We start from the raw sequence: 25,543 nt of genomic DNA on the forward strand, positions 1-25,543 counted from the left end.
GATGTGGACACCAAGGAACTTGAAGCTCTCAACCTGCTCCACTACAGCCCCGTCGATGAGAATGGGGGCGTGCTCTGTCCTCCTTTTCCTGTAGTCCACAATCATCTCCTTTGTCTTGATCACATTGAGGGAGACGTTGTTGTCCTTGAACCACACGGTCAGGTTTCTGACCTCCTTCCTATAGGCTGTCTTATCGTTTTCGGTGATCAGGCCTACCACTGCTGTGTCATCTGCAAACTTCGTGTTGGAGTCGTGCCTGGCCGTGCAGTCGTGGGTGAACAGGGAGTACAGGAAGGGACTGAGCACGCACCCCTGGGGGGCTCCAGTGTTGAGGATCAGCGGGGCAGATGTGCTGCTACCTACCCTCACCGCTATTCCAGTCTGTGCTAGCAAAACAGTCCTGTAGTTTAGCATCTGCTTCATCTGACCTATTTTTTTTACTATTAAGGTATCTTTACTTTTACTCAATTATTTAAAATCGAGTACTTTTCCACCACTGTTTGAAGTTATTTGGTTTAATAAAAATATGTTTTAGGTATATCATATTCAACCTAACTTGAATTGTACAGTGTACTATAGCAATGTGCCAGTTTCTTACCGCAGGCTTTCTGTGGGCAGCAGGAGGTGTCGTCTGCCAGACTGATGACCACTTCCCCGGCCCTGCGGCAGAGCGGCTGAGGCACGGCGGAACAGTTATACTCCACGGGAACGATATTGTCGTTGTCACAGCGATACATACAGCAGCCATCTTTAGACGCCTTCCACACCTCGCCAGGAGCACGGGGTACACCGGAACTGTCCGTACAGGCTGCGAGACACACAGATAACAATGTATTGAAGTGTACCGTGCACTACTCAGATGTTATTACTCAGTGTGACTTACAATAAGTCTATTCCACTAAACACATTTAAGTCATTTAGCAGACGCTCTTATCCAGAGCGACTTACAAATTGGAAAGTTCATACATATTCATCCTGGCCCCCCCGTGGGAATTGAACCCTGAACCCACAACCCTGGCGTTGCAAGCGCCATGCTCTACCAACTGAGCCACACGGGACCGGGTGTTCTGTATCATTTGAATGTTGACCAGTGTTCATTTGATTGTCTGTGTGATGGCGAAGGTAGATCAGTGAAGGCTTACCACACTTCTCAGGGGGGATGCAGAGGGCAGAGTAGGGTCGATGGAGCAGAGTGCCCTCAGGACAGACACATCCCTCTGTCAGGCCTGTACACTGCTCAGGGTCGTGGTCAAAGTCATGGTTGGAGCAGGACTGGGCTGTACAGGTCAGCAGACAGGCCTGGTAACGCAGCTGGTCTGGACACATGAAGGCTGGGAGAGGAGAGAGGTGAGACAACACTGTTTTAAACTGTTCATAAACTGGATCAGAACCACGACAGGCGGCAGAGCTTGATTCAATATTATCATGTCCATAATGCAGAACTTTGTCTTTTGCTTTACACAATGACATTGACTGACAGGGAAACGTTACAGTGTGAGTGTATTGACTGACAGGGAAACGTTACAGTGTGAGTGTATTGACTGACAGGGAAACGTTATAGTGTATTGACTGACAGGGAAACGTTACAGTGTGAGTGTATTGACTGACAGGGAAACGTTATAGTGTATTGACTGACAGGGAAACGTTACAGTGTGAGTGTATTGACTGACAGGGAAACGTTATAGTGTATTGACTGACAGGGAAACGTTACAGTGTATTGACTGACAGGGAAACGTTACAGTGTATTGACTGACAGGGAAACGTTACAGTGTATTGACTGACAGGGAAACGTTACAGTGTGAGTGTATTGACTGACAGGGAAACGTTATAGTGTATTGACTGACAGGGAAACGTTACAGTGTATTGACTGACAGGGAAACGTTATAGTGTATTGACTGACAGGGAAACGTTATAGTGTGAGTGTATTGACTGACAGGGAAACGTTACAGTGTATTGACTGACAGGGAAACGTTATAGTGTGAGTGTATTGACTGACAGGGAAACGTTATAGTGTATTGACTGACAGGGAAACGTTATAGTGTATTGACTGACAGGGAAACGTTATACTGTAAGTGTATTGACTGACAGGGAAACGTTATAGTGTATTGACTGACAGGGAAACGTTATACTGTAAGTGTATTGACTGACAGGGAAACGTTACAGTGTATTGACTGACAGGGAAACGTTACAGTGTATTGACTGACAGGGAAACGTTATAGTGTATTGACTGACAGGGAAACGTTACAGTGTATTGACTGACAGGGAAACGTTATACTGTAAGTGTATTGACTGACAGGGAAACGTTACAGTGTATTGACTGACAGGGAAACGTTATACTGTAAGTGTATTGACTGACAGGGAAACGTTACAGTGTATTGACTGACAGGGAAACGTTATACTGTAAGTGTATTGACTGACAGGGAAACGTTACAGTGTATTGACTGACAGGGAAACGTTACAGTGTATTGACTGACAGGGAAACGTTACAGTGTATTGACTGACAGGGAAACGTTATAGTGTATTGACTGACAGGGAAACGTTATAGTGTGAGTGTATGGCTTCGTGTGTCTGTGCTCGGGAAGCCATGTTGCCCGTTAGTACAGTAGAATACAGCCGGTCCTTACGACAGTAGTCTGAGCTCCTCCACTCCATGCAGACGTTGAACTTATGACAAGACGCCACGTAGGCAGCCAACGCTACACACGGGTTGTTGACGTACTCCGCGTCACGAACCCACACCTCACAGAACGTACTGGGAGGAACCTGCGGTACATTACAACAAATACAACATCACCTTTTCTGTTTTCTGTTTAAACACATCTACAGTGCTGTATTGGGATGGGAGGGTGGGTACTGTATCGGGATGGGTGGGAGGGTGCTGTATCGGGGTGGGAGGGTGCTGTATCGGGATGGGAGGGTGCTGTATCGGGATGGGAGGGTGCTGTATCGGGATGGGAGGGTGCTGTATCGGGATGGGAGGGTGCTGCATCGGGATGGGAGGGTGCTGCTTTGGGATGGGAGGGTGCTGCATCGGGATGGGAGGGTGCTGCATCGGGATGGGAGGGTGCTGCATCGGGATGGGAGGGTGCTGCATCGGGATGGGAGGGTGCTGCATCGGGATGGGAGGGTGGGTACTGTATCGGGATGGGAGGGTGGGTACTGTATCGGGATGGGAGGGTGGGTACTGTATCGGGATGGGAGGGTGGGTACTGTATCGGGATGGGAGGGTGGGTACTGTATCGGGATGGGAGGGTGGGTACTGTATCGGGATGGGTGGGAGGGTACTGTATCGGGATGGGTGGGAGGGTACTGTATCGGGATGGGAGGGTGCTGTATCGGGATGGGAGGGTGCTGCATCGGGATGGGAGGGTGCTGCATCGGGATGGGAGGGTACTGTATCGGGATGGGAGGGTACTGTATCGGGATGGGAGGGTACTGCATCGGGATGGGAGGGTACTGCATCGGGATGGGAGGGTGCTGTATCGGGATGGGAGGGAGGGTGCTGTATCGGGATGGGAGGGAGGGTGCTGTATCGGGATGGGAGGGAGGGTGCTGTATCGGGATGGGAGGGAGGGTGCTGTATCGGGATGGGTGGGAGGGTGCTGTATCGGGATGGGTGGGAGGGTGCTGTATCGGGATGGGTGGGAGGGTGCTGTATCGGGATGGGTGGGAGGGTACTGTATCGGGGTGGGAGGGTACTGTATAGGGATGGGAGGGTACTGTATCGGGATGGGTGGGAGGGTACTGTATCGGGATGGGTGGGAGGGTACTGTATCGGGATGGGTGGGAGGGTACTGTATCGGGATGGATGGGAGGGTACTGTATTGGGATGGGAGGGTACTGTATTGGGATGGGAGGGTACTGTATTGGGGTCGGAGGGTACTGTATTGGGGTCGGAGGGTACTGTATTGGGATGGGGTCGGAGGGTACTGTATTGGGATGGGGTCGGAGGGTACTGTATTGGGATGGGGTCGGAGGGTACTGTATTGGGATGGGTGGGAGGGTACTGTATTGGGATGGGTGGGAGGGTACTGTATTGGGATGGGTGGGAGGGTACTGTATTGGGATGGGTGGGAGGGTACTGTATTGGGATGGGTGGGAGGGTACTGTATTGGGATGGGTGGGAGGGTACTGTATTGGGATGGGTGGGAGGGTACTGTATTGGGATGGGTGGGAGGGTACTGTATTGGGATGGGTGGGAGGGTACTGTATTGGGATGGGTGGGAGGGTACTGTATTGGGATGGGTGGGAGGGTACTGTATTGGGATGGGTGGGAGGGTACTGTATTGGGATGGGTGGGAGGGTACTGTATTGGGATGGGTGGGAGGGTACTGTATTGGGATGGGTGGGAGGGTACTGTATTGGGATGGGTGGGAGGGTACTGTATTGGGATGGGTGGGAGGGTACTGTATTGGGATGGGTGGGAGGGTACTGTATTGGGATGGGTGGGAGGGTACTGTATTGGGATGGGTGGGAGGGTACTGTATTGGGATGGGTGGGAGGGTACTGTATTGGGATGGGTGGGAGGGTACTGTATTGGGATGGGTGGGAGGGTACTGTATTGGGATGGGTGGGAGGGTACTGTATTGGGATGGGTGGGAGGGTACTGTATTGGGATGGGTGGGAGGGTACTGTATTGGGATGGGTGGGAGGGTACTGTATTGGGATGGGTGGGAGGGTACTGTATTGGGATGGGAGGGTACTGTATTGGGATGGGAGGGTACTGTATCGGGATGGGAGGGTGCTGTATCGGGATGGGAGGGTACTGCATCGGGATGGGAGGGTACTGCATCGGGATGGGAGGGTACTGCATCGGGATGGGAGGGTACTGCATCGGGATGGGAGGGTACTGCATCGGGATGGGAGGGTACTGCATCGGGATGGGAGGGTACTGCATCGGGATGGGAGGGTACTGCATCGGGATGGGAGGGTACTGCATCGGGATGGGAGGGTACTGCATCGGGATGGGAGGGTACTGCATCGGGATGGGAGGGTACTGCATCGGGATGGGAGGGTGCTGCATCGGGATGGGAGGGTACTGCATCGGGATGGGAGGGTGCTGCATCGGGATGGGAGGGTACTGTATCGGGATGGGAGGGTACTGTATCGGGATGGGAGGGTACTGTATCGGGATGGGAGGGTACTGTATCGGGATGGGAGGGTACTGTATCGGGATGGGAGGGTACTGTATCGGGATGGGAGGGTACTGTATCGGGATGGGAGGGTACTGTATTGGGATGGGAGGGTACTGTATTGGGATGGGAGGGTACTGTATGACGAGGGAGAGAGAGAAGCAGTGAACCTACAAAAGCATGGCAGGGGCTGAAGGAGGTGTTTCGGAGCATGGTCATACACTGGGAACAGTCGCTGGTGGAACAGTTGACTTCTCTGCGCCGGCTGTGGCTGATGTAACTAGTGGTGTTGGGGACCTGCCAGCTGTCGATGAACACCGCTGGGTCCTCGCTCTCCCCGACTGTCGTCCCATTGGACAGCATCAGGTCGTTGGCCGGGTTACCATCACAGCAGCCTGGGGGGGGGGGGGGGGGGGGGATAGGGAGAGAAACAAGGAGAGGGAGAGAGACAGAGAGACAGAGAGACAGAGAGAGATGCAGTAAGAGAGGGGGGGAGGGAGAGAGACAGAGAGAGACAGAGATAGAGATGCAGTAAGAGAGGGAGAGGTGATCGGTTGAGGGGAACAGAGGGGGAGAGGCGAGAGAGAAAGAGTGAGAGCATGCGTCGGGGAGCAAGGCCATGGCCAGAATGCCAGAAGGGAGGGATAGTGAGCGGGGAGCCAGAAGATGAAACAGCGTTATTATTTCAGGAATGGCACATTCACCTTGGAAACATGCACAACATCTCAGGGCCCCTACTCAGTCTATGGGCCCCTACTCAGTCTATGGGCCCTACTCAAATCTATGGGCCCTACTCAAATCTATGGGCCCTACTCAAGTCTATGGGCCCTACTCAAGTCTATGGGCCCTACTCAAGTCTATGGGCCCTACTCAAGTCTACGGGCCCTACTCAAGTCTACGGGCCCTACTCAAGTCTACGGGCCCTACTCAAGTCTACGGGCCCTACTCAAGTCTACGGGCCCTACTCAAGTCTACGGGCCCTACTCAAGTCTACGGGCCCTACTCAAGTCTACGGGCCCTACTCAAGTCTACGGGCCCTACTCAAGTCTACGGGCCCTACTCAATCTACGGCTCCTACTCAATCTACGGCTCCTACTCAATCTACGGCTCCTACTCAATCTACGGCTCCTACTCAATCTATGGCTCCTACTCAATCTATGGCTCCTACTCAATCTATGGCTCCTACTCAATCTATGGCTCCTACTCAATCTATGGCTCCTACTCAATCTATGGCTCCTACTCAATCTATGGCTCCTACTCAATCTATGGCTCCTACTCAATCTATGGCTCCTACTCAATCTATGGCTCCTACTCAATCTATGGCTCCTACTCAATCTATGGCTCCTACTCAATCTATGGCTCCTACTCAATCTATGGCTCCTACTCAATCTATGGCTCCTACTCAATCTATGGCTCCTACTCAACCTGAATGGCTATAGCAGGTGAAGTCCTATGGTACAGTGTCCTATGGTACAGTGTCCTGGCAAACCCCGTGCCAGTGTCCTGGCAAACCCCGTGCCAGTGTCCTGGCAAACCCCGTGCCAGTGTCCTGGCAAACCCCGTGCCAGTGTCCTGGCAAACCCCGTGCCAGTGTCCTGGTAAACCCCGTGCCAGTGTCCTGGTAAACCACGTGCCAGTGTCCTGGTAAACCACATGCCAGTGTCCTGGTAAACAACAAACCAGTGTCCTGGTAAACCCTATACCAACATCCTCATAAGTTCTAACTACACAACATACCACAGAGGCCCATGGTGGGCAGTTTGCTGTTGTAGCTCTCTGTCTCGATGACCAACATGCCCGTGCTGTGGAACCACTGCAGCTTCAGGCCCGCTGGTGTCCGGATCAGATACATGTTGCCGGTGTCCAGGATCTCAAAGCCAAACTTCTTGAACCTCGGCTTGGCGTACCTCGAGTTCACATACAGCTGACAGACAGAAAAGATATGTCAAAATCCTATATGTTGAGGGGTACTGTATTTCCTAATATAGACAGGCCTACAAATACTACTGTAGTGTGTATGGCAAGTTAATTAACATCTCATCACTTTTTAGGTCTAGGATGAACTCTTTCTACTTTACATTGACTTTGATTCTGTTCGTAGTCAAATTGGTGAATAAAGGGCTAGTTAGACCGAGAGAGATAGGAAGAGATTAAGAAGAGATGAAGAAGAGATGAAGAAGAGATTAATAAGAGATGATGAAGAGATTAATAAGAGATAAGAAGAGATGATGAAGAGATAGGAAGAGATTAATAAGAGATGATGAAGAGATGAAGAAGAGATAGGAAGAGATTAATAAGAGATAAGAAGAGATGAAGAAGAAGAGATGATGAAGAGATGATGAAGAGATTAATAAGAGATAAGAAGAGATGATGAAGAGATTAATAAGAGATAAGAAGAGATGATGAAGAAGAGATGATGAAGAGATGATGAAGAGATTAATAAGAGATAAGAAGAGATGATGAAGAGATGAAGAAGAGATGATGAAGAGATGAAGAAGAGATAGGAAGAGATTAATAAGAGATAAGAAGAGATGATGAAGAGATGAAGAAGAGATGATGAAGAAGAGATGAGGAAGAGATGAAGAAGAGATAGGAAGAGATTAAGAATAGATAGGAAGAGATTAATAAGAGATAAGAAGAGATGATGAAGAAGAGATGATGAAGAGATGATGAAGAGATTAATAAGAGATAAGAAGAGATGATGAAGAGATTAATAAGAGATAAGAAGAGATGATGAAGAAGAGATGATGAAGAGATGATGAAGAGATTAATAAGAGATAAGAAGAGATGATGAAGAGATGAAGAAGAGATGAGGAAGAGATGAAGAAGAGATAGGAAGAGATTAAGAATAGATAAGAGATAAGGAGAGATAGGAAGAGATAAGAAGAGATGAAGAAGAGATGAAGGAACAGACTGACCCTCCTCTGCAGTCTGTTGATGACCAGGTGGTTGGACTTGTGGGTAATGTTCAAAACCACTAGACACAGGTTGGTGAAATTCCACAGCAGCTTTGGATGGAAACAGAAGAACAAATATTCCAGATTACTTTTTTATTTTATTTACAAAGGCTAAGAATCTCTAATAAAAGGGATTAAAGTCATATACAACTACTCGACATGTGAATGAATAATGATCATTTCCTGAGAATTTTACATTATATAGGGGTGTAAGACAAGGATGTCCTTTATCACCATATTTATTGCTTATCGCCACTAAAATACTTTCTGCAAAGGTACTGTAGCTACAGTATAGGGCCTCACTATGTCTGAGGCGGCCATTTTGGGGACACCGGCGTTACAGTTACCTACTGTAAAGTCTATAGATTCATGGCCTCACTTTCTCTGAGGTGGCCATTTTGGGGACACCGGCGTTACAGTTACCCAATGTACCCTCATCCTCACCGTGTCTGAGTCAGCGGGGCATTCCTGGACCACGATGCTGACAGTCTCGCTGGGCAGCTGGGTCACAATGTAGGAGGTAGCCTTGTAGATGGCCACGCTGTTACCATCAAACGTGATCACGTTCAGGTCGGGGAACACTGAGCAGCGACCTGGAGGAGACAGGACAACACCAGCAAGAAACAGGACATTATGACTGAGAAACGCCTGACAGGGAGGCTGTGTGTGTGTGTGCGTGTGCGTGTGCGTGTGCGCGTGTCAGTGGAGGCTGGTGGGTGGAGCTATAGGAGGACGGGCTCATTTTAATGGTTGGAGTGAAATAAATGGAAAGTTATCAAACACATCATTCATATGGAAACAACAACATGTTTGACTCCCTTCCTTTTTATTCCATTCCAGTCGTTACAATGAGCCCATCCTCCTACAGCTCCTCCCACCAGCCTCCGCTGGAGTGCGTGTCTACTACTGTGAATGTGTGTCGGCTAGCAGTTGTCCTCACATGGGCAGTCCCACTGCGGGCAGCACTTGTCCCCGTTGACCAGGATGGCGAAGCCGAGCAGGCCGCAGTTAGGAGGGGTGGAGTTATACAGACAGTTCTGGGACATGTTGAATCGGACCAGCTGGCCGCTCACACAGAGGAACTTGGTACACTCATCTATGATCTCTGAATAGGGAGGCTGAGACAGGGAAGAACAACAGTTACAACCTGAACAGATTGAACAACGTGTGTTATACAGTGTACTGAATGAAAACAAGGATTAGATGAAGACATTGATGAGAGTTGAAACCATGTACGAACAAGTAGCTAGAAGACTGCAGAGCGCTAGTAAATACCGTAATAGGCTGAGATGACTGAGAGGCCTGGACTTTTCAGATAGTTACAATTATATATATAATTGTAACTATGTATTGATTTAACCTTTATTTAACTAGGTCAAGTGTAGAAGAGAGGAAAGGAGAGAGGACTTGGTCTACTCACAGTACACATCCTAGTTGAGGACACTGCCATGGATGTAGTAACCTCTGCCGTAGGTCCAACACGTTCTGTCGTGGTATATGGTGATAGTACCGATGGTGACGTGGTTGTCTCTGATGTGGTGTACGGCGACACAGGTGATGGTGATGGAGTCTTTGGTGTAGTGGTGTCTACTCCGTCCACCCTCTCTGGCTCTGTAGCGGAGGATGGGGTGGCCGTGGGGGGCAAGGGGACTGAGAGATCTGCTGTCACATCTAGTGTGACCCCTGGAGTGGCTGCGACCTCTGTAGAGGTCAGCAGGTCAGGCGAAGGAGTCATTCTGGTTGTGCTCTCTGTGAATGCTGGAGTAACCCCTGTCTCTCTAGTGGTGGATGGTACTATTCCTTCTGGTGTAGTAGTGATGGATGGTACTATTCCTTCTGGTGTAGTAGTGATGGATGTGGATGGTTCTGCGGTCGCTCCTGTGGGTCCTGTGGGGACGGCGGTAGATTCTGTGACCGTGGTCAGGCTAGGAACAGAAGTGGATGTGGTCGTGCCGGTGCCGGTCGGAGCGGCGGAGCTGCTAACGTCTGCTGCATATTCTGTGGTTCTGGTTCTGGTGACTGGTTTGGTCGCGGGACGAGCGGTCGTGGTTGGAACAACCTCTGAGATGGTAGCTGTGCCGAGGCTAGGAGGAGCGACCGTAGGAGGACCAGGTCTGGTCGTCGCTGTCGGAACCACTGGTAGTCCCAGAGTCCTTGTATCTACAGTTGCCCTAACAGTGCTCGGTCTGGCGGTGGACCTCACCGTTGTGGCACTTCTGGACGTCGTCATGGGAACCTTGCCTGTTGTCGTCCTGCGTGTTGTTGTCATTGGTCTGCGGGTGGTCTTGGAGACCACTTTAGAAGTAGAAACCACTCTGGTAGTGACTCTCTCTGGGTGGCTAGTGGGTCTGGGAACTGACGTGGTGGAGGACGAGGAGCTGGTTGTGGTTACTGGACCAGACCAGGAAGAAGTTGGTTCTTGTGTAGTTGTTGTGGAAGTAGTAGACAATACTTCCACCCTTCCTGTATCGGGAGGAACGCTAGTGGTCTCTGTTAGCGGTCTGATAGTCACTGGTCTGATGGCAGTGGTCACTGGGACACCAGGTACAGGTGTGATGGTGGTCACTGGGACACCAGGTACAGGTGTGATGGTGGTAGTATGGACACCAGGTAAAGGTGGAACAGTGGTCACTGGGACACCAGGTACAGGTGTGACAGTGGTCACTGGGACACCAGGTACAGGTGTGACAGTGGTCACTGGGACACCAGGTACAGGTGTGATGGTGGTCGTATGGACACCAGGTAAAGGTGGAACAGTGGTCACTGGGACACCAGGTACAGGTGTGACAGTGGTCACTGGGACACCAGGTACAGGTGTGATGGTGGTCGTATGGACACCAGGTACAGGTGTGATGGTGGTCGTATGGACACCAGGTAAAGGTGGAACAGTGGTCACTGGGACACCAGGTGCAGGTGTGATGGTGGTCGTATGGACACCAGGTAAAGGTGGGACAGTGGTCACTGGGACACCAGGTACAGGTGTGATGGTGGTTGTATGGACACCAGGTAAAGGTGGGACAGTTGTCATGGGGACCGTTGTGGTGAGAGATAATGCTGGTTCCCCAGGTACACCAGGCACGGCCGGGGATTCGGGTGTCGCAGGAGGTCTCTCCGTCCTGGAGGTTGAAAATGCGCCGGTTGAAGTCTCGGGCGGAGCTGTGGTGGTTTTGGCAGTGGTCGTCATGGTAACTGAGGTTGTGGTGGTGACGCCTGGCACTGTAGCAACGTGGTGAAGAGCATCAGTGGTGTTAGTGGAGATGACTTGGTGTGGAGAGACCTCTACTTCTGTACTGACCTCAGGTGTGGTCACACTCTCTGTGCTAGAGATAGGGCTAGAAGGAGAGGAGGAGGTTTCGCTGTGGGGGGGCCTCCAAGGTTCCGTGGTCTTCAGTGTGGTGGGAGGCTGGGTCGTTACGGTCCCTACAGTCACTGGTGGACCTGGCACGGTCGTGGTGGTCTCTGTGTGTGACACCGGTGATACAGGCGATGTGGTTGTGGTTGGGACCACTGCTTCTGTTGTGGTCGAGATGGAAGGAGAGGTGAAGGTGGTCTGGGTGGACTCTGTGGTCGTTACCAGAAGGTCTGGAGGTTTGGTGGTCGTCCTGGAGATTTCCGTTGGTATGGGTTGAGTTGTTGTGGTCCGTACGGTCGGGGGACCGGTAGTAGTGGTCAGTCCCCAGTCCACAGCTTCGGAAGGGTATGCGGTTGTGGTCGTGTGTTCTGTGGTTCTCTCTGTGGTCGGAACAGCGCCAGACCAGGAGGTCCTTTCAGTGTAGGCCGTAGCTGTTGTTGTCAGGTGAGATGTCGTTGTTACCGTGTCTACGACAATCACAGGTGTGACTACAGCCGGTGTCATGGTTACATGGGTCTTTGCCAAGGGTTCCGTTGTTGCCGTTGAGACCGGTGCTCTCGCCGGTTGTTCTGAGGTAAGACCGGTTGATATTGTTGTTGTCGTTGGCAGCATGGGAACAGCGGTGGTAGTTGGTAGATCAGGAACTGGAGTTGTGGACGTCCTCAGCTCTGTAGGGGAGGCGTGAACGGTCTTCTCTGTGGTTGCCGTGAAAACAAGTGGTGGTGTTGTCTCCGGGCGTGCGGGCGGCGTAGTTCTGAGAGTAGTGAAAGGGGTTTCTGGTGAGGCTGATACTGGGCTGTGTTTTGAAGTGGGTTCTGGTGGTGTTGTTGTTACGGTGTGAACGGTGGAGGTCGGTGAGAGAGAGGGTACTGTGGTATCGGCTGTAGTCGATACACCAGGAGGGAGGACTTTGGTTGTTGTTGGCTCGGTTGTCTCCACAGCAACAGGCTTTGTGCTTGTCTCTGTGGGTGCACCAAGGGTGGTTATAGAAGCTGTAGTCATGGCTGTAGACCTGGTTGTAGTCCTAGTTGTAGTCCAAGCTGTGTCCCTGGGTGTCTCTGAGACTGTGGTTGGCTGTGGACTAGAGGTGGTTGAGACTGGAGTCACTGTGTCTCCTGGACGTGTGGTGGCCTTAGTGGTCACACTGGTGGGGGTGACTGGTACTGCAGGCAGGGTGCTGGTCTGAGTAGGCCCCATGGTGGAGCTTATCCAGGGGCCCATGGTAGTGGATGGAGGGGGGCTGGTGAATGTGGTGTCTGTAGGCCCTGGGCGTAGAGAGGGCCTGGTGGTTGAGGACGTGAGCCAGAACAGAGCTGTGATAGAGAAGGGCACCTGGCTGGTCCTCTCTGTGCTGGGGCCTAGGGGGCTAGGTGTGGAGCTGGGGGCCCTGGTCGTCCTCTCTGTACTGCCTTCTGTAGTGGAGGGTAAGGATGGAGATGTCTTCACTGTAGATACAACCTCCACCACCTCAGGTCTGACTGTGGTGGCCCAGGATGGAGGGGAGGGTGTTGCTGCTGCACTGGTTCCCTCTGGAGTCGGACCGGCCGAAGAGGTGCTGAGCAGAACCACCTTATCAGTCACTGTGGTCGGTACTTTAGCAGAGGTGGTCAGAGCATCCAAAGCAGAAGTTGAGACAATAGGAATGGTGGTGGTGGCTGCAGTGGTGGGGACTGTGTCTGAAGGGGTGGTGGTGTAGGGAGGCTGGATGGAGGTGGTGGTGAGGGGCCCAGGGAGACCCGGGGTGGAGCGTGCGGTGGAGAGGCCTGGGCTAGCCGGCCTGCTGGTAGTGGTGGTGGTGAGGGGCCCAGGGGGACCCGGGGTGGAGCGTGCGGTGGAGAGGCCTGGGCTAGCCGGCCTGCTGGTAGTGGTGGTGGTGAGGGGCCCAGGGAGACCCGGGGTGGAGCGTGTCGTGGAGAGGCCTGGGCTAGCCGGCCTGCTGGTAGTGGTGGTGGTGGAGGCTGAAGGAGTGACAGCTGCAGGTGTTGACTCAACACTGCTGACAGTAGTAATGGGCTGCACAGCAACTGGTGGCTTAATGCCTGGAGCACAAACAATAAATCAACTGTTAGATAAGCACTGCTGCTGGCCTAGGGGAGAGAGAGAGAGACAGAGAGAGACAGAGACAGAGAGAAAGAACAAGAGAGTAAAAGAGAGAGAGAAACAGAGAGAGAGAGAACGAGAGAGAGAGACAGAGTAGAAGTAGTAGTGATCCATTCCTCCCCTGTGGCCAAACTTCAACCACACAGCACATGGCTCATGTTGATGGTAGATTAGAGTGTTGATCTTGATTAAACAGATGTTAGCTGTGAATATCTCAGCGTCTCAGAAATCTGATACCACACTGTATTTATCTTGTTACTGTGTGTATCCAGAGATCTTGAGGTAAGCCCAATAACACGTGCAAGGGGTATGTTTCATGTGACCTTTACATGTTGACTCATTTTAAAAACAAGGATATACTCTCAACCTAAGTATATTTGTATCTGTCCCGCATCACTGTACAAATCCAACTTTAAATAAATAGTCCTCAGTTACTGGATATTCCATTTGACTTCTGATAATATAGTCAGTTTGAGTTTCCACTAGTATGAGAAGTGGAGAGGAGAGGAGAGGAGAAAATGTCCTGATACTCACAGTCTTCAACATGGACACATCTCTGAGTGACCTCATCCAGCACCATGTGACCATGACACAGAGGCAGACATCCCTCCACTCTACAGAGAAACACACAGCTCTGAAAACTACTGCCGACTACTCTCTATACAGTAACATTTCATTTACAGTGTATAGAAACAAGGGTTCTTTGGCCCCGTAGGAGAACCCCATAGGAGAACCCCATAGGATGGCACAATAACCCTTTAAGGTTCTAGAACCACCTTTTTTTCTAAGAGTGTAGAAAACCAGCCAGCCAGTCAGTAGAGTAGTTGTGTCCTACAATTAAAATGTTACAAAAGAGTAACACTATTCTGAGCCATGTATTAACATCTGTCTGAAATATCAGATTACTGCAAAACATGTTGATCTAATATCTCAGTGTTTTTTGTACTGTATCTGACTGGCTGATTGGCTGACTGACTGACTGGCTGATTGACTGACTGACTGGCTGGCTGTCTGACTGACTGACTGGCTGGCTGTCTGACTGTCTGACTGACTGGTTGTCTGACTGACTGACTGACTGGTTGTCTGACTGACTGACTGGTTGTCTGACTGACTGACTGGTTGTCTGACTGACTGGTTGTCTGACTGACTGGTTGTCTGACTGACTGACTGGTTGTCTGACTGACTGACTGGTTGTCTGACTGACTGACTGGTTGTCTGACTGACTGGCTGGTTGTCTGACTGACTGGCTGGTTGTCTGACTGACTGGCTGGTTGTCTGACTGACTGGCTGGTTGTCTGACTGACTGACTGGTTGTCTGACTGACTGACTGGTTGTCTGACTGACTGACTGGTTGTCTGACTGACTGGTTGTCTGACTGACTGACTGGTTGTCTGACTGACTGACTGGTTGTCTGACTGACTGACTGGTTGTCTGACTGACTGACTGACTGGTTGTCTGACTGACTGACTGACTGGTTGTCTGACTGACTGACTGACTGGTTGTCTGACTGACTGACTGACTGGTTGTCTGACTGACTGACTGACTGGTTGTCTGACTGACTGACTGACTGGTTGTCTGACTGACTGACTGACTGGTTGTCTGACTGACTGACTGACTGGTTGTCTGACTGACTGACTGACTGGTTGTCTGACTGACTGACTGACTGGTTGTCTGACTGACTGACTGACTGACTGGTTGTCTGACTGACTGACTGACTGACTGGTTGTCTGACTGACTGACTGACTGGTTGTCTGACTGACTGACTGACTGACTGGTTGTCTGACTGACTGACTGGTTGTCTGTCTGACTGACTGACTGGTTGTCTGTCTGACTGACTGACTGGTTGTCTGACTGACTGACTGACTGGTTGTCTGACTGACTGACTGGTTGTCTGACTGACTGGTTGTCTGACTGACTGACTGGTTGTCTGACTGACTGGTTGTCTGACTGACTGACTGGTTGTCTGACTGACTGACTGGTTGTCTGACTGACTGACTGGTTGTCTGACTGACTGACTGGTTGTCTGACTGACTGACTGGTTGTCTGACTGACTGACTGGTTGTCTGACTGACTGACTGGTTGTCTGACTGACTGACTGGTTGTCTGACTGACTGACTGGTTGTCTGACTGACTGACTGGTTGTCTGACTGGTTGTCTGACTGACTGGTTGTCTGACTGACTGGTTGTCTGACTGACTGACTGGTTGTCTGACTGACTGGCTGGTTGTCTGACTGACTGGCTGGTTGTCTGACTGACTGGCTGGTTGTCTGACTGACTGGCTGGTTGTCTGACTGACTGGCTGGTTGTCTGACTGACTGACTGGTTGTCTGACTGACTGACTGGTTGTCTGACTGACTGACTGGTTGTCTGACTGACTGACTGGTTGTCTGACTGACTGACTGGTTGTCTGACTGACTGACTGGTTGTCTGACTGACTGACTGGTTGTCTGACTGACTGACTGGTTGTCTGACTGACTGACTGGTTGTCTGACTGACTGACTGACTGGTTGTCTGACTGACTGACTGACTGGTTGTCTGACTGACTGACTGGTTGTCTGACTGACTGACTGACTGGTTGTCTGACTGACTGACTGACTGGTTGTCTGACTGACTGACTGACTGGTTGTCTGACTGACTGACTGACTGGTTGTCTGACTGACTGACTGACTGGTTGTCTGACTGACTGACTGACTGACTGGTTGTCTGACTGACTGACTGACTGGTTGTCTGACTGACTGACTGACTGGTTGTCTGACTGACTGACTGACTGGTTGTCTGACTGACTGACTGACTGACTGGTTGTCTGACTGACTGACTGACTGGTTGTCTGACTGACTGACTGACTGACTGGTTGTCTGACTGACTGACTGGTTGTCTGTCTGACTGACTGACTGGTTGTCTGTCTGACTGACTGACTGGTTGTCTGACTGACTGACTGACTGGTTGTCTGACTGACTGACTGGTTGTCTGACTGACTGGTTGTCTGACTGACTGACTGACTGGTTGTCTGACTGACTGGTTGTCTGACTGACTGACTGGTTGTCTGACTGACTGACTGGTTGTCTGACTGACTGACTGGTTGTCTGACTGACTGACTGGTTGTCTGACTGACTGACTGGTTGTCTGACTGACTGACTGGTTGTCTGACTGACTGACTGGTTGTCTGACTGACTGACTGGTTGGCTGACTGACTGGTTGTCTGACTGACTGACTGGTTGGCTGACTGACTGGCTGGCTGACTGGCTGGCTGGCTGGCTGGCTGGTTGGCTGACTGGCTGGCTGGCTGGTTGGCTGACTGGCTGGTTGGCTGACTGGCTGGCTGGCTGGTTGTCTGACTGGCTGGCTGGTTGTCTGACTGACTGGCTGGCTGGTTGACTGACTGGCTGGCTGGTTGACTGACTGGCTGGCTGGTTGACTGACTGACTGGCTGGTTGACTGACTGACTGACTGGCTGGCTGGTTGTCTGACTGACTGGCTGGCTGTCTGACTGACTGACTGGCTGGCTGGTTGTCTGACTGGCTGGCTGGTTGTCTGACTGACTGGCTGGCTGGTTGTCTGACTGGCTGGCTGGCTGGTTGTCTGACTGGCTGGCTGGCTGGTTGTCTGACTGGCTGGCTGGCTGGTTGTCTGACTGGCTGGCTGGCTGGTTGTCTGACTGGCTGGCTGGCTGGTTGTCTGACTGGCTGGCTGGCTGGTTGTCTGACTGGCTGGCTGGCTGGTTGTCTGACTGGCTGGCTGTCTGACTGGCTGGCTGTCTGACTGGCTGGCTGGCTGTCTGACTGGCTGGCTGTCTGACTGGCTGGCTGGCTGTCTGACTGGCTGGCTGGTTGTCTGACTGGCTGGCTGGCTGGTTGTCTGACTGGCTGGCTGGCTGGTTGTCTGACTGGCTGGCTGGCTGGTTGTCTGACTGGCTGGCTGGTTGTCTGACTGGCTGGCTGGCTGGTTGTCTGACTGGCTGGCTGGCTGGTTGTCTGACTGGCTGGCTGGCTGGTTGTCTGACTGGCTGGCTGGCTGTCTGACTGGCTGGCTGGCTGGTTGTCTGACTGGCTGGCTGGCTGGTTGTCTGACTGGCTGGCTGGCTGGCTGACTGGCTGGCTGGTTGTCTGACTGGCTGGCTGGTTGTCTGACTGGCTGGCTGGTTGTCTGACTGGCTGGCTGGTTGTCTGACTGGCTGGTTGTCTGACTGGCTGGCTGGTTGGCTGGCTGGTTGGCTGGCTGGCTGACTGGCTGGCTGGTTGGCTGACTGGCTGGCTGGCTGGTTGTCTGACTGGCTGGCTGGCTGGTTGTCTGACTGGCTGGCTGGCTGGTTGTCTGACTGGCTGGCTGGCTGGTTGTCTGACTGGCTGGCTGGCTGGTTGTCTGACTGGCTGGCTGGCTGGTTGTCTGACTGGCTGGCTGGCTGGTTGTCTGACTGGCTGGCTGGCTGGTTGTCTGACTGGCTGGCTGTCTGACTGGCTGGCTGTCTGACTGGCTGGCTGGCTGTCTGACTGGCTGGCTGGCTGTCTGACTGGCTGGCTGGCTGTCTGACTGGCTGGCTGGTTGTCTGACTGGCTGGCTGGCTGGTTGTCTGACTGGCTGGCTGGCTGGTTGTCTGACTGGCTGGCTGGCTGGTTGTCTGACTGGCTGGCTGGTTGTCTGACTGGCTGGCTGGCTGGTTGTCTGACTGGCTGGCTGGCTGGTTGTCTGACTGGCTGGCTGGCTGGTTGTCTGACTGGCTGGCTGGCTGTCTGACTGGCTGGCTGGCTGGTTGTCTGACTGGCTGGCTGGCTGGTTGTCTGACTGGCTGGCTGGCTGGCTGACTGGCTGGCTGGTTGTCTGACTGGCTGGCTGGTTGTCTGACTGGCTGGCTGGTTGTCTGACTGGCTGGCTGGTTGTCTGACTGGCTGGTTGTCTGACTGGCTGGCTGGTTGGCTGGCTGGTTGGCTGGCTGGCTGACTGGCTGGCTGGTTGGCTGACTGGCTGGCTGGCTGGTTGGCTGACTGGCTGGCTGGCTGGCTGACTGGCTGGCTGACTGGCTGGCTGGTTGTCTGACTGACTGACTGGCTGGCTGGCTGACTGGCTGGCTGGCTGGCTGGTTGTCTGACTGGCTGGCTGGTTGTCTGACTGGCTGGCTGGTTGTCTGACTGGCTGGCTGGTTGTCTGACTGGCTGGCTGGTTGTCTGACTGGCTGACTGGTTGTCTGACTGGCTGACTGGTTGGTTGGCTGACTGGCTGGCTGGTTGGTTGGCTGACTGGCTGGCTGGTTGTCTGACTGGCTGGCTGGTTGGTTGGCTGACTGGCTGGCTGGTTGGTTGGCTGACTGGCTGGCTGGCTGGTTGGCTGACTGGTTGGCTGGCTGACTGGCTGGCTGGTTGGCTGACTGGCTGGCTGGTTGGCTGACTGGCTGGCTGGCTGGCTGACTGGCTGGCTGGCTGGCTGACTGGCTGGCTGATTACACAATAGAGCTGGAGGCTTCACATTCACATGGTGTTGAAGGTTTAGCCCCTGTCTGATGGTGTACGGTCACATCCCAAACAGTGCCCTGTTCCCTATATAGAGCACTACTTTTGACCAGGGCCTTATCCCCTATATAGTGCACTATATAGAGAATAGGGTGCCATTTAGGATGCATACGTAGTGTCACCTTGTGCTGCCTTACTTTGGAACGGTACCACATGCCTCCCCCGAGGGGTCACTGCAAGTCCTGAAGCAGGGGCTGACACACGACTCATACCTCCACTGGCACTTAGGACCCGTAGGGCTGTCTGGACCAGGGCCTGAGGGAAAATACACACTTTACAGAAAGTGTTGCACAGCAGAGTATGAAACATGGAAACACAAACTTGTGTTTGTGAATTTCAATCATATTGCAGAGTCTCCTAGTAAAGAGAGTGGATATGAAGTGAGTTGAGTTCTAGATCGACTATGGTCTGGACTCTGCCTAACCCCTCTGGACCTCTCCTGGTCGACTATGGTCTGGACTCTGCCTAACCTCTGGACCTCTCCTGGTCGACTATGGTCTGGACTCTGCCTAACCCCTCTGGACCTCTCCTGGTCGACTATGGTCTGGACTCTGCCTAACCTCTCTGGACCTCTCCTGGTCGACTATGGTCTGGACTCTGCCTAACCTCTCTGGACCTCTCCTGGTCGACTATGGTCTGGACTCTGCCTAACCTCTCTGGACCTCTCCTGGTCGACTATGGTCTGGACTCTGCCTAACCCCTCTGGACCTCTCCTGGTCGACTATGGTCTAGACTCTGCCTAACCTCTCTGGACCTCTCCTGGTCGACTATGGTCTGGACTCTGCCTAACCCTTCTGGACTTCTCCTGGTCGACTATGGTCTGGACTCTGCCTAACCTTTCTGGACTTCTCCTGGTCGACTATGGTCTGGACTCTGCCTAACCCCTCTGGACCTCCCCTGGTCGACTATGGTCTGGACTCTGCCTAACCTCTCTGGACCTCTCCTGGTCGACTATGGTCTGGACTCTGCCTAACCCCTCTGGACCTCTCCTGGTCGACTATGGTCTGGACTCTGCCTAACCTCTCTGGACCTCTCCTGGTCGACTATGGTCTGGACTCTGCCTAACCCCTCTGGACCTCTCCTGGTCGACTATGGTCTGGACTCTGCCTAACCCCTCTGGACCTCTCCTGGTCGACTATGGTCTGGACTGCCTAACCTCTCTGGACCTCTCCTGGTCGACTATGGTCTGGAATCTGCCTAACCTCTCTGGACCTCTCCTGGTCGACTATGGTCTGGACTCTGCCTAACCTCTGGACCTCTCCTGGTCGACTATGGTCTGGACTGCCTAACCTCTCTGGACCTCTCCTGGTCGACTATGGTCTGGACTCTGCCTAACCCTTCTGGACTTCTCCTGGTCGACTATGGTCTGGACTCTGCCTAACCTTTCTGGACTTCTCCTGGTCGACTATGGTCTGGACTCTGCCTAACCCCTCTGGACCTCCCCTGGTCGACTATGGTCTGGACTCTGCCTAACCTTTCTGGACTTCTCCTGGTCGACTATGGTCTGGACTCTGCCTAACCCCTCTGGACCTCCCCTGGTCGACTATGGTCTGGACTCTGCCTAACCTCTCTGGACCTCTCCTGGTCGACTATGGTCTGGACTCTGCCTAACCCCTCTGGACCTCTCCTGGTCGACTATGGTCTGGACTCTGCCTAACCTCTCTGGACCTCTCCTGGTCGACTATGGTCTGGACTCTGCCTAACCCCTCTGGACCTCTCCTGGTCGACTATGGTCTGGACTGCCTAACCTCTCTGGACCTCTCCTGGTCGACTATGGTCTGGAATCTGCCTAACCTCTCTGGACCTCTCCTGGTCGACTATGGTCTGGACTCTGCCTAACCTCTGGACCTCTCCTGGTCGACTATGGTCTGGACTGCCTAACCTCTCTGGACCTCTCCTGGTCGACTATGGTCTGGACTCTGCCTAACCTCTCTGGACCTCTCCTGGTCGACTATGGTCTGGACTCTGCCTAACCCCTCTGGACCTCTCCTGGTCGACTATGGTCTGGACTGCCTAACCCCTCTGGACCTCTCCTGGTCGACTATGGTCTGGAATCTGCCTAACCTCTCTGGACCTCTCCTGGTCGACTATGGTCTGGACTCTGCCTAACCTCTGGACCTCTCCTGGTCGACTATGGTCTGGACTGCCTAACCTCTCTGGACCTCTCCTGGTCGACTATGGTCTGGACTCTGCCTAACCTCTCTGGACCTCTCCTGGTCGACTATGGTCTGGAATCTGCCTAACCTCTCTGGACCTCTCCTGGTCGACTATGGTCTGGACTCTGCCTAACCTCTGGACCTCTCCTGGTCGACCATGGTCTGGACTCTGCCTAAACTCTCTGGACCTCTCCTGGTCGACTATGGTCTGGACTCTGCCTAACCTCTCTGGACCTCTCCTGGTCGACTATGGTCTGGACTCTGCCTAACCTCTCTGGACCTCTCCTGGTCGACTATGGTCTGGACTCTGCCTAACCTCTCTGGACCTCTCCTGGTCGACTATGGTCTGGACTCTGCCTAACCTCTCTGGACCTCTCCTGGTCGACTATGGTCTGAACTCTGCCTAACCCCTCTGGATCTCTCCTGGTCGACTATGGTCTGGACTCTGCCTAAACTCTCTGGACCTCTCCTGGTCGACTATGGTCTGGACTCTGCCTAACCTCTCTGGACCTCTCCTGGTCGACTATGGTCTGGACTCTGCCTAACCCCTCTGGACCTCTCCTGGTCGACTATGGTCTGGACTCTGCCTAACCCCTCTGGACCTCTCCTGGTCGACTATGGTCTGGGCTCAACTATGCTCCTAAAACAAATGGCTGACATTTTTAGCCCCAGTAATTACCCAGCCTGCATCAGGAGCAGCAAACTCAGCTGTGGATACAGAAAGAGAGCAGAACTTTCTAGACCTCACCAACTCTAACCATACATTTGGACCTGAACTATGATTCACAAATCACTTTACTAGATTATGAACATAAATACTCTCCAAGTGGTGAAGTTGTTTCTTGGTTGAAATAAAAACCACCCCTGCCTTGTGTCTGACCACCCCCTCTCTGTTCTCCCTTCCCCCCAGTCAAAGACTCCGACCCTGGGCATTAGCCAGGGCAAAGCTCCTTCTCTGGAAGTGGTATACTGGAAGGGGCAGGTCGGTTTCTGTTTTGGAACAGCCGTGGGCCTGGGGGCCCCTGGTCTGGAGGGGCCCCTGGTCTGGAGGGGCCCCTGGTCTGGAGGGGCCCCTGGTCTGGAGGGGCCCCTGGTCTGGAGGGGCCCCTGGTCTGGAGGGGCCCCTGGTCTGGAGGGGCCCCTGGTCTGGAGGGGCCCCTGGTCTGGAGGGGCCCTGATCTGGTGCTGACCTAGCACACCGCCCTTCCACCCATCCACATCTCAACATGTCTGTGATTAAAGGCACACATCAGCCACTCGCCACTCGCCACTGACAAAATCTGTCGTTCTGTTGCGAGGTGGGAGTGTGCCCGGGCGACAGCTGCAGAGGGCTTGCCATTACAGTGCTATGCAAAACATGGCTGCCCACACAAAGAGCCCATTAACGGGCTAAATGGGTGTTTTTACAAACCGAGTACGCACGCTGGTGGGGCCATGGTTAGGGGGTTGTGGGGGTTGGCGGGGTGGAGGGGCTGCAGCAGGAGGTTACACCAGGGGGTTAGTAGCCTAAACTACAAAGTGAAAATCTTTGTCTCTGGACCTCAGCTGTCAGCCATCTCTGATACATACAGTAAGTATTGGGTTGCATTGGGGGGGACGAGCATAACATGGCCAAAGCTCCAAGAGCTTGAGCAAAAGCTAGAAGACCACAGGTTTGCTAGCTTGACCTTTCATGTAATAAATGCCTGCATACTGTACATCCTATGGAAAGCATAGGAATACTAATAGGGCACATTTTAAAAGATGATTGTGACCGATCAAAAGGCCTTGATCCAAACCTCCTCAACGCAAACCTATAGCCACAGGCAAACTCCTACTAGAATACAACCACACCACCCTGACAGCTTAAACAGAGGAAGCCCCCATATCTGTTCAAGTGTAACACATTAAAAAATGGTCACAAGTGGCAGTTTTATTAAAAATATCATATCAAAATAGATGGTATAAATGGAATCACCTTTGAGAAGAAAAATCTTTAACTTTTCATTTACATAGCTCTTCTTTTCCCTTCCTATGTAACCTTCCCAGATCTCCTGCCCATCCCACGTACCTGTCAGTTTGAAGAGCGTGGCTTTGCGGAATCCGTCAGTGTGTTTGTACTTCACGAGGTGAACCCAGGACAGCATGTAGTGGAGGAAGAATCCCGGCCTGGCGAAAGCCTCCAGAGAATCATAACCCTGGATCCAGGTGTCACGGTGCAGCGTGAAGGTAGCCGCGTCCCAGAACGCTTCACTCTCCTCCCACTTGGTCAGCGTAAGATGGCCGCTGCTGTCCACCGCCAGGAAGTAGTTGGGCCGATCGGACGCCTCGAACGACACCAGGGAAGTGTCTAGAGGAAATGTTGATCACCAATTTAGGAACCTCAACATCAAGGGTCTTTTCCGGTTAAATTAAGGTTAAAAAAAACAATTTGAGCTCTGGAAAACTTCATTAGACCAGAGGACAGGAAGACTTCATTAGACCAGAGGATAGGGACTGGAAGACTACATTAGACCAGAGGACTGGAAAACTTCATTAGACCAGAGGATAGGGACTGGAAGACTTCATTAGACCAGAGGACTGGAAGACTTCATTAGACCAGAGGACAGGAAGACTTCATTAGACCAGAGGATAGAGACTGGAAGACTACATTAGACCAGAGGATAGAGACTGGAAGACTACATTAGACCAGAGGATAGAGACTGGAAGACTTCATTAGACCAGAGGACAGGAAGACTTCATTAGACCAGAGGACAGGAAGACTACATTAGACCAGAGGACAGGGACTGGAATACTTCATTAGACCAGAGGACAGGGACTGGAAGACTTCATTAGACCAGAGGATAGAGACTGGAAGACTTCATTAGACCAGAGGACTGGAAGACTTCATTAGACCAGAGGACTGGAAGACTTCATTAGACCAGAGGACTGGAAGACTTCATTAGACCAGAGGACTGGAAGACTTCATTAAACCAGAGGACAGGGACTGGAATACTTCATTAGACCAGAGGACAGGGACTGGAAGACTTCATTAGACCAGAGGACAGGGACTGGAAGACTACATTAGACCAGAGGACAGGGACTGGATAGGGACTGGAAGACTTCACTAGACCAGAGGACAGGGACTGGATAGGGACTGGAAGACTTCACTAGACCAGAGGACAGGGACTGGAAGACTTCACTAGACCAGAGGACAGGGACTGGAAGACTTCATTAGACCAGAGGACAGGGACTGGAAGACTTCATTAGACCAGAGGATAGGGACTGGAAGACTACATTAGACCACAGGACAGGGACTGGAACACTTAATTAGACCAGAGGACAGGGACTGGAAGACTACATTAGACCAGAGGACAGGGACTGGAAGACTACATTAGACCAGAGGACAGGGACTGGAAGACTACATTAGACCAGAGGACAGGGACTGGAAGACTACATTAGACCAGAGGACAGGGACTGGATAGGGACTGGAAGACTTCATTAGACCAGAGGACTGGAAAACTACATTAGACCAGAGGACTGGAAGACTACATTAGACCAGAGGACAGGGACTGGAAGACTTCATTAGACCAGAGGACAGGGACTGGAACACTTCATTAGACCAGAGGACAGGGACTGGAAGACTGTTTAATGAATGGACGTTGAAGTAGGAGGAGGGCTAGGAATGCAGAATGTTAGAAAGTGTTATGAATGGAGCAGGAAGTAAAAGGATGACGGACATGGAAATGGCCATTGCATTAGACTGATGTGATGAGGACTGGGAGTGACGTTGCTCTGTTTCCTCTGTGTTGCTCACCATGTGGACGTGCTCTGCTGAGCCCAGGGGTCATCATGAAGAGGGACAGGAAACCAGCCGCACTAGTGTCTCCTTTCTTAGGGAACACTGTCCCACTGGACCTGTTGGCTGCCAGCACCGTGTCTCTCTCCCTGTAGGTCACCAGCCTGTAGGGGCCTTTACCCAGAACTACAAGACAGAGGAGAGGAACACTGTCATGAGGAATCCTTCGCTGTATGGCTGACATCTACCATGGGCCCCAGAACTGTGCAGAGACTACGCCCCCATGTGGTTTAACAATGAACTGCCTTACACATTGATCATTATGAAATGTTTGTAGCAAATTCGAAGGACAATGCACAATAAACTTCCAAGGTTCAGTCATTGATTTCTTGGAGAGATTTGATGACAAATAGGAGGAGTTTGAGAGGATATGATGTACCTTTGTTGTAGTATTCACAATCGTAGGCTGAAAAGACAAACAGAAAGAGTCGTTAGTGGAATTAAATTATAAACTGTCAAAAAGTAGTTAGTTACATATGAAAACAGAGTGCCATTTCAGATGGTCCCACAAAGTCCCATGCCACCCAT

The 25,543-nt window shown here is 52.1% G+C and overlaps 1 protein-coding gene across 1 annotated transcript in view; it reads right to left on the reverse strand.

The window, feature by feature from the left end:
* The window catches only part of LOC129834102 (otogelin-like), a 176,003-nt gene that overhangs the window by 16,892 nt on the left and 133,568 nt on the right, over positions 1-25,543 (reverse strand). Inside the window, exons 30-43 of the mRNA XM_055898860.1 lie at positions 25,395-25,421; positions 24,974-25,141; positions 23,249-23,527; positions 19,180-19,297; positions 14,076-14,155; positions 9,510-13,480; positions 9,030-9,207; positions 8,534-8,682; positions 8,051-8,140; positions 6,870-7,056; positions 5,307-5,527; positions 2,625-2,763; positions 1,143-1,331; positions 599-808 (exon numbers count right to left, since the gene is read on the reverse strand). Coding sequence (XP_055754835.1) covers positions 599-808; positions 1,143-1,331; positions 2,625-2,763; positions 5,307-5,527; positions 6,870-7,056; positions 8,051-8,140; positions 8,534-8,682; positions 9,030-9,207; positions 9,510-13,480; positions 14,076-14,155; positions 19,180-19,297; positions 23,249-23,527; positions 24,974-25,141; positions 25,395-25,421 — 6,006 coding nt within the window. The remainder of the gene's footprint in view (positions 1-598; positions 809-1,142; positions 1,332-2,624; positions 2,764-5,306; positions 5,528-6,869; positions 7,057-8,050; positions 8,141-8,533; positions 8,683-9,029; positions 9,208-9,509; positions 13,481-14,075; positions 14,156-19,179; positions 19,298-23,248; positions 23,528-24,973; positions 25,142-25,394; positions 25,422-25,543) is intronic.

Source organism: Salvelinus fontinalis, chromosome 35, assembly GCF_029448725.1.
Source record: "Salvelinus fontinalis isolate EN_2023a chromosome 35, ASM2944872v1, whole genome shotgun sequence".
Classification (NCBI taxonomy): Eukaryota; Metazoa; Chordata; class Actinopteri; order Salmoniformes; family Salmonidae; genus Salvelinus; species Salvelinus fontinalis.